The sequence below is a fragment of the Cryptomeria japonica genome, chromosome 1 (genome assembly GCF_030272615.1).
Source record: "Cryptomeria japonica chromosome 1, Sugi_1.0, whole genome shotgun sequence".
Classification (NCBI taxonomy): Eukaryota; Viridiplantae; Streptophyta; class Pinopsida; order Cupressales; family Cupressaceae; genus Cryptomeria; species Cryptomeria japonica.
Window position 1 is genome coordinate 707,971,592 of NC_081405.1, and position 12,192 is coordinate 707,983,783.

Below are 12,192 nucleotides of genomic sequence, written 5' to 3' on the forward strand. Positions count from 1 at the left end.
ACATTTCATGGTGAAAAGTGAAGCAGTTGGGCCTGGAGGACAAAAATCGCTCCTGTCCCTCACTGAAGGACCGGAGCTTGAAATCCAAAATTGCCTTGTCCTTGAAAGATTTGAACGATTTCGCGAATTGAGAAGATCAAAGGAGATACATTTTATCAGTTGAATATAACTTGAAAGCGCAATCATGAGGAAAATTGACCCTAGAAGCAAAATCGCTCCTGTCCCTCACCAAGGGACCAGGGCGAATTTAAGTGATAGCTCTCGTCCCTCTCTCAGGGACCAGAGCGATTTTCCTTATAAGACAGGTTTTGGGCGAAGATCAAGTAAGTTTTAAGTTTGGGGCAAGCAAAAGGGGCATAACGAATCCATTGAAGATAATTTGAAGATTGCAAGACGCCAAGTGAAGGCCATATTGTCCTAGGCGCTCCTGTCCCTCTTCAAGGGACCAGAGCGATTTCTTCCTTAGACAAATTTCTCGCCAAGTCGAAACGAATTTCATGTCAAAGATAAGTGAAAGGGAGAATGACAAGTCCGTTGAAGACAAGTTTGAAGATTGGCAAAGCACGAATGGGCTTATAAATGGAAGTTCGCTCGTGTCCTCCAGTCGAGGACCAGAGCGAAATGTCTAAATGTGCTTAAATGTTGAATGTCACTCCCATTTCATACGTTCAAGAAGGAACAAAGGACATCATTTTACGCCTTGAAGACAATTTGATATCAATATGATGGAAGATTTGCACCATAAACCAAAGTTCGCTCCTGTCCTTCAGTCAAGGACCAGGGCGATATTCATTAGACTGGTCATTTCTTTCAAAAACTACGTCAAGGCGAGGTCGCACAAGGTCGAAAATGCCTTTGAGAAGATGATAAGCAAGGAACCAAACATCAAAAGGTGACCAACTTGAGCGAAGAGGAAAGTTCGCTCCTGTCCCTCACCAAGGGACCAGGGCGATGAACATTCAAATATCAAATTTGCCTTGTAAAAGACAAGTAAGTATGCGTGGAATGAAAGAGCAAAGTCATTACTTGCCTTGTGATATAAATTGGTGATTAAAGAGGCGAAAGACCAAGGAAGAAAAAGCAAGTTCGCTCCTGTCCCTCACCAAGGGACCAGGGCGATAATGGTCTTAAGAGGCATCCATCTACAACATTGAATCGATCAAGCTTGAGATTCCCAATGAAATGCCAGTTTTAACGTAGAGGAAGTGATTTTGAACGTAAAAGGCGAGAAAATCAAGAGCAAAATGCAAAATCGCTCCTGTCCCTCTCCCAGGGACCAGAGCGATGTGGTTTGTACCCCTTACATCTTCCATGTTTGGCGCCAACATCATTTTCAAATTACATTAAATGCTAAAAATCGATAAAGTTTGAAATATTCAATTAAAATTAGCATTTAAAAATTGCGCATGAAACATTTATTAATTAATTTTGCCTTTTTCAAAAAAATAAATAAATCACGAAGGCATTTTAATTAATTATTAATTTTAAATTGGTGCGCTTGGATTATATTTTATAAAAGTCGGCCTTGATTTTTATTTGAAATTTGTTTTAATTGCCTTATTTTTACAAAGTCGGCCTAGAGGTAAATGAGAGGGTGAGCGCCTATAAAGGAGGGGTGAGTTATTTCATTTTTCAAATCATCATTCAAACTTCCTTTGCATGCGATTTGGAGAAGACAAGGAGGAAGTGCGAATTTGGTTTGAAGTGGAGCGAATTTGCCATCAAGACGTTGAAGACCCCCAGAGGTGGTGAAATTGACAAGGAAGGCGTTCGCTAGAGGAGGATCACATTGAAAGCTTCAAATTTCGATTTTGCCTAGGCGAATTTCCTTATTTTGCATCTTTTTAGAGTCAATTCCCAAGTGGAGGTATGGCATAATCACCTTGGCACCATTTTTGAAGATTTAAATTTTGCTTTGAAAATCCTAAATTAGGAAATGATAACTCAAGATTTATCATGAAGTTTCCTAATTAAAATCTTGTATCTTCCTTTTAAAGTTTAATTTTTTCAAAGATATATTACTAATTTTGAAATGTTGTGTAGGTACCAGGATGGCGACTCTCAAGGAAAATCAAGCCAGATCAAGGGCGGTCTCCACCGGGACGATCAAGCAAGGACAAGGGCGGCCTCCTCCAATCCAGCGTTCCAAGGCGAGGTACATCATCATTCTGCACATCAAGGACAAAAGGAGTTAGAACAAGAGTTAATTAAAGATAGCCTCTCAACGACATCAAATTGAATATCTAGCAAGCTACAAGTGTCAGATGAGGTGGCATCCCAGTCATCACTCCTCCAGTTAGTGTGGTCCACCTCAGCATGTCCAAGATTCAATGTACCTAACTCATGGAAGGTGGCACAAACTTTGATGTACCTACCCCGGCTATTCATTGGTGGAATTTTCCAGAGAGGACATGTGTCCAAGCAATACAATTATTTCATTGGTCAAGCATTAAATGTTATGTAATGGTTGTAACAAACCCTAATTAGGGTTTTCATTGTAAAATCTTGGCCATTGATCTCGAATTGATCTAAGCCATCGAATTGTATTGAGGGCACTATATAAGCCCTGGCATTTCATTTTGTAAAGGCTAATTAGCAATAGTTAGATAATAGTTAGAGAGTTGAAAATAGTTAGAAGATAGAAATAGAATAGCAATTAGAGTAGAGTAGAGAGAGAAGGCAAAGATTGTTGCCAAGAAGGTTGTTGTAAAAGACTTGTAACTTCATTGAAGAAATGGTGAAATTTATGGGTCGATTCGACAATTTGCATGGTCTTTATACTTCTCGTATTTGATTTCATGTTATTAGATGAGTGGAAGAAATGTGCTTGATTGATGGTGGAATTCGTACATCCATACTACTAGCAGTTTGTTGATTGCAGACTTGCCTCGCGTAGTCAACTGGAATTATTCAGCTTAAGCTTAACTTCAATTGTCGTTTCTTCATTGATATGCATCAACCTGATGGTGTCTATGCCTGTAGTGATGATTTGAACATCATAAAGCTTCCCTTCGAAGATCGCACTAGCCTTGTGGAGATGGTCCTGCGATGTCAAAACAAGACCTAGTTAGAGTTTCATCAAAGATCAATCATTGCTCCTACATTCTTAGTATTAGGATTAGATCCTCTTTTCGCCCTCATCCTTTTTCCATTTTTTCAAATCTAAAGCTAGTAAGAGCCTGTGTTCCAGCAAAGCAGATCAGAAGTTCAATCACCAAATGTAAGTCCCCTTGTGATTCCAGCAAATCACATCATACCACAAAGAGCTTATCCACACGTAGAGACCCTACATACAAGAACCTTGAAGTCATCCTGATTGATCCTTTTTCGTGATATCTTCAGCAATCAGAGGCTTTACTCAAGAGAGGATAAGGTACCTTTAGGTATTTTATTCTGTGTTTGATAGTGTACAAAATACACGTCAACAGAACCCCCGAACCTAAAACAAGGGTTGAGGAAGTACCCTGCTGCATGAATGGGTTGGTGGAGCTGATTGTTCCACCTCCTATCAACAATTTCCCAAATGGGATCAAATTTGAGCCTATCCCCCTTGTAGTAATTTTTGATAGACTCCTTGGCCCTATCCATGGCCTCATAAAGATATCCCATTGGGGTTTTATCCCCATCCACCAAGTGAAGAACTCGAACCAAGGGCTCTGACACCTACAATTGAAAAATACAAATTACAAAAAGATCAAAATTTAAATAATGAAGTTACAAATTAGTAATGAGAGATTTGAATCAAGAATAACTAAAATTTAAAAATTAAAGTTTTGAAGTAAGTTAGTAACAACCTTCACAATCTCTGCAGCCCTTTGTGCAAATTGGCTGTCGAAGACTATGCATGCGACAACCTCTCCTTCAGGCTTCTTTGAATAAGGTGAGTTAAGCCATTCTCCACTCACAAACATTTATTTCAAAGAAGTCAATGCAGCAAGAATGCTTTGCAATGTCAAGAAAATCGTTGCAAACCTTGTGACACCAGCTCTCACCAAATCTTTCCCTTGAGTGTGTTGTCTCATCAAATTTAGGACCCAAGGGTGATTGTAAATATATTTGGTGATCCTCCTTGCATCTTCCACAACTGGAGTCACCCACTCAAGTTTTTCTATGTCCTCCAAAAGAAGGTCAAGGACATGTGCTACACAAGGTGTCCAAAAAAGAGTGGGGTGCCTCTCTTGGAGGGCTTTTTTTGCAAAAGAAGAATTTATTCTTAAGAAATATGCAACCAAGTAAAACAAAGCCCACAACAAATGAAAATATTGCTAATGCGTAAAGGGTGATAATTCAAAAGGATTCTACCTGCTGACACATATGCTGCTGCATTATCTGTGATGATTTGCACCACATTCTCTACCCCCACCTCCATGATGACATGCTCCAACATTCCAGCCAATGTTTCTGCATTTTTCACCTTGCTGGAGGCAACAACAGATTTCAAGAACACTACATTGTCCTTGCAAGCGACCAAAAAATTGATGATGGTGCGGTTCTTGCCTTCTGTCCACCCATCAGAAAGAATGGTGCAGCCATAATTTGCCCATTCAATTTTTTGATCCTCCATCACTTCTCTTGCCCTAGCAACTGTATTTGTGAGCAACCTGTAAGTGCAAAGTGAAATTAGGTCTTAGTACGCAATTTTGATTTAATAAACAAGAAATCTAAAAAATAATTAAAAATGAAATCAAGTGGACTATGTAGTAATTTACTAACCTCCCACTCAAATCCCTGCGAGAAGGGGCCTTGTACCCCTTTCTTGAAATTGTCATAGCAGTCACCAAATTCAGCCAATAAGCATTCTCCGCCACATTGAATGCAATGTTGATGAAGTACCAAAAATCAGCAACATCATTGTCAGTTTTCTCATGTACCTCCTTATTCCATCCAGTGGCCTCTAATGATGGTTGTGCTCTAGGTGTGTTCCTGGGCACAAAATAATCACCTATCGACTCTGATCGTTGTGATGGAAGTGGAACAGTGCCAGATATTATACTAGAGGAAGCAAAAGCAATGGGCGAGGTGATGGTGGGTTTGCGGATACGTGGGCCACGCCGAGAGCCCACTATGCCCTCAAGTGCTTCTTGTTCCTCTTCAAGGTCAATAGAAACACCTTGAGATTCAGCTATGGCTGATCTCATGGCTAGCTTTGCCCTCTCCCTTTGCAATTTCTTCTCTTCCCTAGCTGCAAGTAGGGCATTCATTTGTCTTTTTATTTCTTCATTGGTCCCAGGGCATGCTCTAGCATCATGCCTATCTATTCCTGCATGCATATAATTGACCCAAGATCGGATCCCTCATAGGCATAGCTCCATGCCCCATCTCTAGCACCTCTAGGACGGGTGCCTATATATCCAGATGGGCATGGATCTAGTGGCCATTGCTCCCTTGCCATGATTAATTCTTACTTAACCTACACATACAAAGTGAAAAAAAAAATTAACATTTTAGTTAAACAATTTAGCACTAAGCATACTATCTACATTAGTTTAAATAAATTTAGACATCATTTGAAGTTTGTTTTAAAAAAAGTAGGGTTTGAATTTGTTTTTGAAAACTAGATTCTTCAAAAAAATTGTGAAAATTCAACAAAACTTGTGTTAAATCTTGTGTAAATAACTTAGAAATGATTTAGACTACTTAGGAATCATTTGTAATCAATCTAAATGCAACAAAAAATAAACAAATTGTGTTAAAAAAGCATAGAAAAAAAATAAAAAAACTTACCTGGGAATTTGATTTTTCCTTCAAATCTCCTTCAAATCCAGTTGGAATCACTCAATAATCACTCCAAATCACCTTGCAAGTCCTTCCAAGTGAGTTTCCCCCTTCTCAGCCCAAAACCATATCGAAAAACAAAAAATGAATGTATTTTTTGCCGTTTTCGGCTGTTATGGAAATGCGGGCGAGTTTTTGTTAAAAGCTCGCCGAGTTTCCTGGCGAGGAGAAGTCATTACTACTTGCCAGGTCCAAGAACTCGGCGAGTTTTTGTCACTCGTCGAGTATGTCATCTATGGTCCCACCGATGAAATAAAGAGTTTCGATGAAACTACAGTATCGATGAGGCATGTGAACAGCTCGCCGAGGGAAGAAGTTTGGCTGAAAGAGTGATATCAAAGGAACCATTGGATATTTTATCAACGAAGCTATTTCGAGGAAGAGAGCGTATCGAAGAGGCACAAAAGATGTTGACCGAAGATAGCTTTCTCATCGATAAAATTTTATCGAGAAAGGAAGGTGTCGAAGAGGTGCAAAAGTTATTGGCCGACGAACAGAGTTTCATCAAAAAACGAAAAGTCGAAGGAGGATATTTTTCTTTCGCCGACATAATTTTTTTTATCAATGACTTGATTGATAAGATGGTTGCAAAACACGGCGATGAAATATTCCCGCCAAAAACGGGGTTTCGATGAGCCAATGGAGGATTACATCGACATAAATACATAAGGTAGAGCCTTTCGATGAAAGAGAAGAGATCGATGAAGCCACAAAGCTCCTTAACGATGACGGTGGTTTCATTGAAACAAAGGAGACATCGATGAAACATGACATTTCGAGGGAAGATAAGGTTAAGCCACTGAAGTACATATCTCCATCGAAAAAGGGTGCGGCCATAAAATTAATGAGCATCGATGGACAATACGAAGTGCTGCTAGACGAATGATTACTTTTTGCCGCGAGGATCAATACAAATCTTAATAAAGTCACTTCATCATAAATTCAAATAAATGCCTCTGTGACCGATGTGTAACTGGTAATGGTAACTGATAAAGTCGCCATGAATGCTCGATAAATTGACAAAAGAGGAGACACTTCTGAGCAACACTTGAAGAATTCGTAGCAAGCCTCAGAGAGCCGAGACGATTTGAGATCAAATTCACGAGTGGTCTACCCAGAATTCAAGTAAGTTTTTTCACTCTCAGAGCTCTGTAGTGATAATGGAGGGTTCATATTCTAAAAAGAATAGGGCTAGGAAAATTAAAGAGACCCAGCCCCCGGAAGACAAACCTAAGAGGCAGAAAAAGGAAGGGCGCTCTCTGGCCCAGGACCTAATTGACCAATGTCTCGCGTCAAGCCTTAGGTCTAAGAAAATTAAAACAGATGAGGAAGGTTTGCAAGATGTATTGAAGGACAATGAGGCCATGACTGTAGAAGAAAGAGTTCAAGGGGACCAATACCTGATGGAGCATGACAAATACACAGACACATTGAATAAAGATCTCCAAACATTGGATGAAGACTGTGTTGCAACAATATCGGTTGTCTACAAGGACAGTGAACTGGCTCTATTAGAGCAATGGCAAAAGGAATTTGCACAGATTAAGGAGAAAGACATGGCCAAATTTAACTAGGATGAAGATATAGCCCCACATGTCAACCAGGCAGTGTTTGATTTCTTTTCATTGGAGACAGATATGAAAAGAAAGAGTGTGGCCGTTAGATGCTATAAGAGTGACAGTTATATTAATCATCTTGGCATGCTTAATCTCTTTATCTTTCGCTTTGTTAAGCAATTGTAATTAGGTTGTTAATGATGAAGAGACATAGCTTCTCATAGAATAGGTGTTGCTCACTTATTTATATGAGCAAATTTTGTAAAATGGAGACATTATTAGAATATTAGAAATCGGACAAATACTATAGCCTCTGGCATACTATTGTACCATTTTGGAAGCTTTAATAGAATCAATCGTTTTTCTCTGCATATGTGCTATGGATTATCTCATTTTTTGTAGGCAGTTGTTTGTGATATTATCTAAAGGAGATAAGGTTATTCGTATTCTTACCGTGAAGTTTATGTTTCTATGTTATGAATTTGGATTAAAAAGATCTACTCGTGGATTGTAATTGTTCCTTGTAGTTCTTCCTTGAATGGTCTCTTAAGGTTAGGGTTAAATCCATTTAGGTGGTTTATGATATAAACATTTAGCAGATCCCATAAGAAACAGTAACTGACATATTTACCAAAGGGGGTAGGTTTAAAAACTGTCTCGCAAATCATACATTAAGTCCTAGGGAAATATAAGACTCTGTAGCCCAAATAACAGGAAAGACACTGGTCATTCACAAATCACAACCTTTACCATATTAATTACCTTCGCATTAAAACTATAGGATAAGTGAGTAGGATTCATAAAACCAATTAGCAATAGTATACATACATATAAATTTCAAGTACAAAGATCGAATAGCTTCCACAACAACAATCTTGAACTCATCTAAAATCACCTCTCCTAGGAAACTATGCCATTCTGAGGCAAGGAAGAATTTAGACCAAGATACTCAATCTGCTATAAAAAGCATTAGTCATTGAGAGCCACTAGTGAATAGGTATACCCGCCTAGGTCTTGCAGAGCCTAAAGTGAGGGAGTTAGTAACCAAATAGGTTCACTCTATAGGTTGGCCAAGTCAATTGGAGGGTTTGATCATAGGAGTTGGCATTTCCTTAGAACCTATCCAATCTGTTGATTTGAGATCCAGCAAGGGGTATCATCATTTTTCACTTATGATCAATGTTTATGAGAATTCATTTTAATATTTTAATTAATTTGTTTTAATTTTAACTTCAATTTTTTAATTACTCCAATTCTAAATTTTGTGTACCCAAACTACACTTGGATACCTTGGTAGCATAGGTGCATGGCAATGATATCATCATGATGCATTTTGGTGACAGAGGTCCATAATGAATTCCAATGTTCTGTATTATGATTCCTTTGACTTCAACTCTGACTTTCTTATCCTATTGAGAGCTTTATTGGAATTTCATGAACTTCTTAAATGTTGATGTACCCAAACTGCACCTGGATACCCTGACAGCATATTTGTGTAACACTGATATCATCATGATGTATTTTGGTCACAGGGGTCCATAATGGATTCAAGAGTTCATTTTATGATTCCTTTGACTTCAATTCTGACTTCCTTATCCTTTGAGAGATCTGTTTTGGAATTTCATGAACTTCTTAAACTTATTCCTTTTTATTTTTCTAGTGAAATAACCTTCCTTAACATGAGGAATCCTTACATTCACCTTGGTAGCGGTCATGAAGATTATTATCTTTTGTTAGCTGTCTATCTTTCGAGACTTTGAATCTATCCTATATACATCAATTTTGTATCTGCTTGTCATTCAGTAAGATTGAAAAATCTTTTCTCAATTCAGCGAAGTTTCTCCATCAACTCTGTTCCTGTGATAAAAATTTGGTCTGCTTACAGCATAGATATCAACAGACCCAGTACCATGTTGTCTTGGATCCTCAACAGAAAAGGAAGAATCCATACAGGACCTCTTTCTGAGAAAAGTCTGTGTAAGTATATTTCTCAGATGTCTTATTATTATTGTCTTCTAAGTTGTAAGCTTCACATGTTTTCTGGACTCTAAATAGTTGATTACTCATATCATTACTTTGGGAAATTCTGTAGGGGATTGCATTCTTTTTTTTTTCAGTCTCAATTTCTCGAAATGTGCAATGTATCCATGATTTTTTCTTACCATAACCACTTTTGGTGGCTGACACTAAATTTTGCTTATGAAAATGTGTGTCCAGTGTTTCTATTCATTCTAGTCATTGTTTTGCCTGTTGATTTAACTAATTCTTGAAACTTCGGAATTTCTGCAAATTTATTTCCAATGTTGGAAAGTTTTGAAGAACGATTTATTGGTATTTATTGAAAATTTGATCTCTTTAGTACTTTGTTGGTGGAGCTATCAACCTCATCTTGAACAAGAAAATGTTTTAGAACACTTACCATAGTTCATTGAAGTATAAGAATGGGAACATTTATTGCTTGAATAAGTTTTTCTTACCTGATTAACAACTTTGTGCATTTATTCAGATCATGCAACACAAATGGTGCGGTCCATTTATTCAACCGGTTGATGTTGCAGGCTCGGGCTTCTGTAACTACTATGATGTACGCCTTTCTCTCTGTGTCCATTTTTCCTCCTTTTTCTTATACTCAAAGGAAAGAAAGTATATGGACACAAATTACTGTCAAGGACCATAGCAAGGGTCATTAAGAGATCGAATTAAAGAGATTATGTTCCAGGTAAGTCGTATTTGTCACCGGAACACAACACTTATGGTATGATCTTAGCGTATCTCTTATATTTACCACACATTTCCAATGAGGTTATTCTTTGGAAGAGCTATAAACATAATTTCATTTCTATTGTGATAATTGCCATGAAAATGTATGTAGAATGTCCTGGTAAACTACATGCATGAACTGAATCACAAGATTCCATGCAGCATAGAGCCTTTGAATTGAAACACTTCAAATATTTTTTTTTTGTATGCATAAATATTTAGATTTTGAAATAATCAAGGTTTCTATGGAAATAAGTTAAGGAAAGCCTCTTATAGCTTGAAAGACTGAAACCTATGAATGTAATGTGCCAGACCTCTTCAGCATAGTAGAGGATAATGTTATTCTTTCTTAATTGCTAATCTTGAGTTCATCTATCTATGTATCACAGTTTATTCTACTGTTTTCTATAAAATCATAGAAAATGAAACAATAGTTTAAGCACACAAGAATTTCTATTGTAATGTCCCTTGTCAATTAAATTTCAGATTTGTATGCTCTTCAAAAGATTTCTGTATTTTAAATTTGAGAGTTAATAGGAACATTCAAACTAGCTTATTGGAAGATCACCGTTCACACCAAAACTTCAAAAGAACTTAATTTAATGAATTGAAATGGAAGATGCAGATCTATATCAAGGAAATAAATCATTATATCTGCAATAATCTGCTGCAAACATCTTATTTGATTAATGAAAAACTTCATACAAATCTTAGAACCAAACTAGTGCCAAAATACACTGCTAACTTCACCAGTTTAACAAGAAACTTCACAAATTTCACAAACTTCAGAATAAAGTCTATGATGATAATTATCAGCAAAATACAACCAAATATAGCAAACCCACTACCTCTAAGCTTCCATGATCTTCTGAAACACATACAAACTCAAAACTGAAGAAATCCTTAACAAATTAGCACAAAGATAACCTCTGAATGAGATTATTTTATGGTAATCATTGACTCCTGTCTTAGATCATTTGGTAATCCTTAGACTCCCATCCCTAGATTACCTGGTAATCCTCTGACTCCCGTCCTTAGATCACATGGAAACTTTTGAACTCCCTTTCTACAGACTCCACCACTGGTTGATCAGCACTAAAGAAACAAGCAATTTTTTTGATAAAATCTGCAACAAGAATGATCTAAAATGGAGCCAAATCTATGCATATATGAAACCAATTTTGAAATTCAAATTTTGTGCCAAAAACCCACTACTCAAAATGGAGGAAACTTTCATGAAATGGAAATAATAATTTAATGGCAATTGCCATAAAGCCACTAGATGCCAAATATGCCCAAAGTTGCCGAGGAAACTTTCCAGAAACCAATCCACTACTAGGCAACTTGCCAAAACCAACAAGATGCTGCCCAAAAGAAGTTACTAATTTAACATAGTTTGTTGTGAAAAACTTGAATTTGCAAGAACAAACCAATATTAAATTAATATCATTTCTCAAACTGTCATGTGATCCTAATTTACTATTTTGAGACAACTGGGCTTACTATTTTTAGTAAATGTAATGTCCCCATTTTGCGAGCATCAGAGTTTGTAAGAATTAGCTTATCATTTGACCCGCGTAGGCTAACAATTATTGATAGAGGGCCTCGTGTGGCAGTTATTTGGTGATTAGAGACATTACTCTTCAGCTGGATTCAGGTTTTGGCCTTTGCACAAGTTTTTCGACTCAGATTGGCACACTTACTATTTATAGTAAGTCACTATTCAGGGTTTCTATTTTTAGACAGGCATCCAATCACATGGAGAACAGGGAGAGTCGACTCCTGGCTCAGACGGCTTAGCAATCAGACAAGTACATCAAGAGATATTAAAGTTTAAGTGACTTAAGTGATTTATTTAATATTTTAATATTATTATAAAGTTCTAAAGTAACTTTATAATAATAAAGTCACTTTAATATTATAATGTGTGAATATGTCTTTAATCCCACATTGGCCAAGAAAGTGTTCGAGCTTTCATAAGAAAGAATAAAAAGGGACTTAAGAGCTCATTTTATATCATCCATCCAAAGAATTGATATTTGTTTGTTATGAACTTGGGAGAAGAAGCCAAGGGTTTCTGATTCAGTCAGCCATTGGAGAG

At 37.2% G+C, this 12,192-nt stretch overlaps 1 protein-coding gene across 3 annotated transcripts in view; it reads left to right on the forward strand.

Moving 5' to 3' along the window:
- The window catches only part of LOC131062495 (transcription factor GTE6), a 207,017-nt gene that overhangs the window by 91,051 nt on the left and 103,774 nt on the right, over window positions 1-12,192 (forward strand). For all 3 annotated transcript variants that reach the window (XR_009110896.2, XM_057996157.2, XM_057996158.2), the window contains one exon: window positions 9,838-9,915. Coding sequence is in view for 2 of the 3 variants with exons in the window: in XM_057996157.2 (XP_057852140.1) it covers window positions 9,838-9,915 (78 nt within the window). In the remaining variant the exon portion in view is untranslated. The remainder of the gene's footprint in view (window positions 1-9,837; window positions 9,916-12,192) is intronic.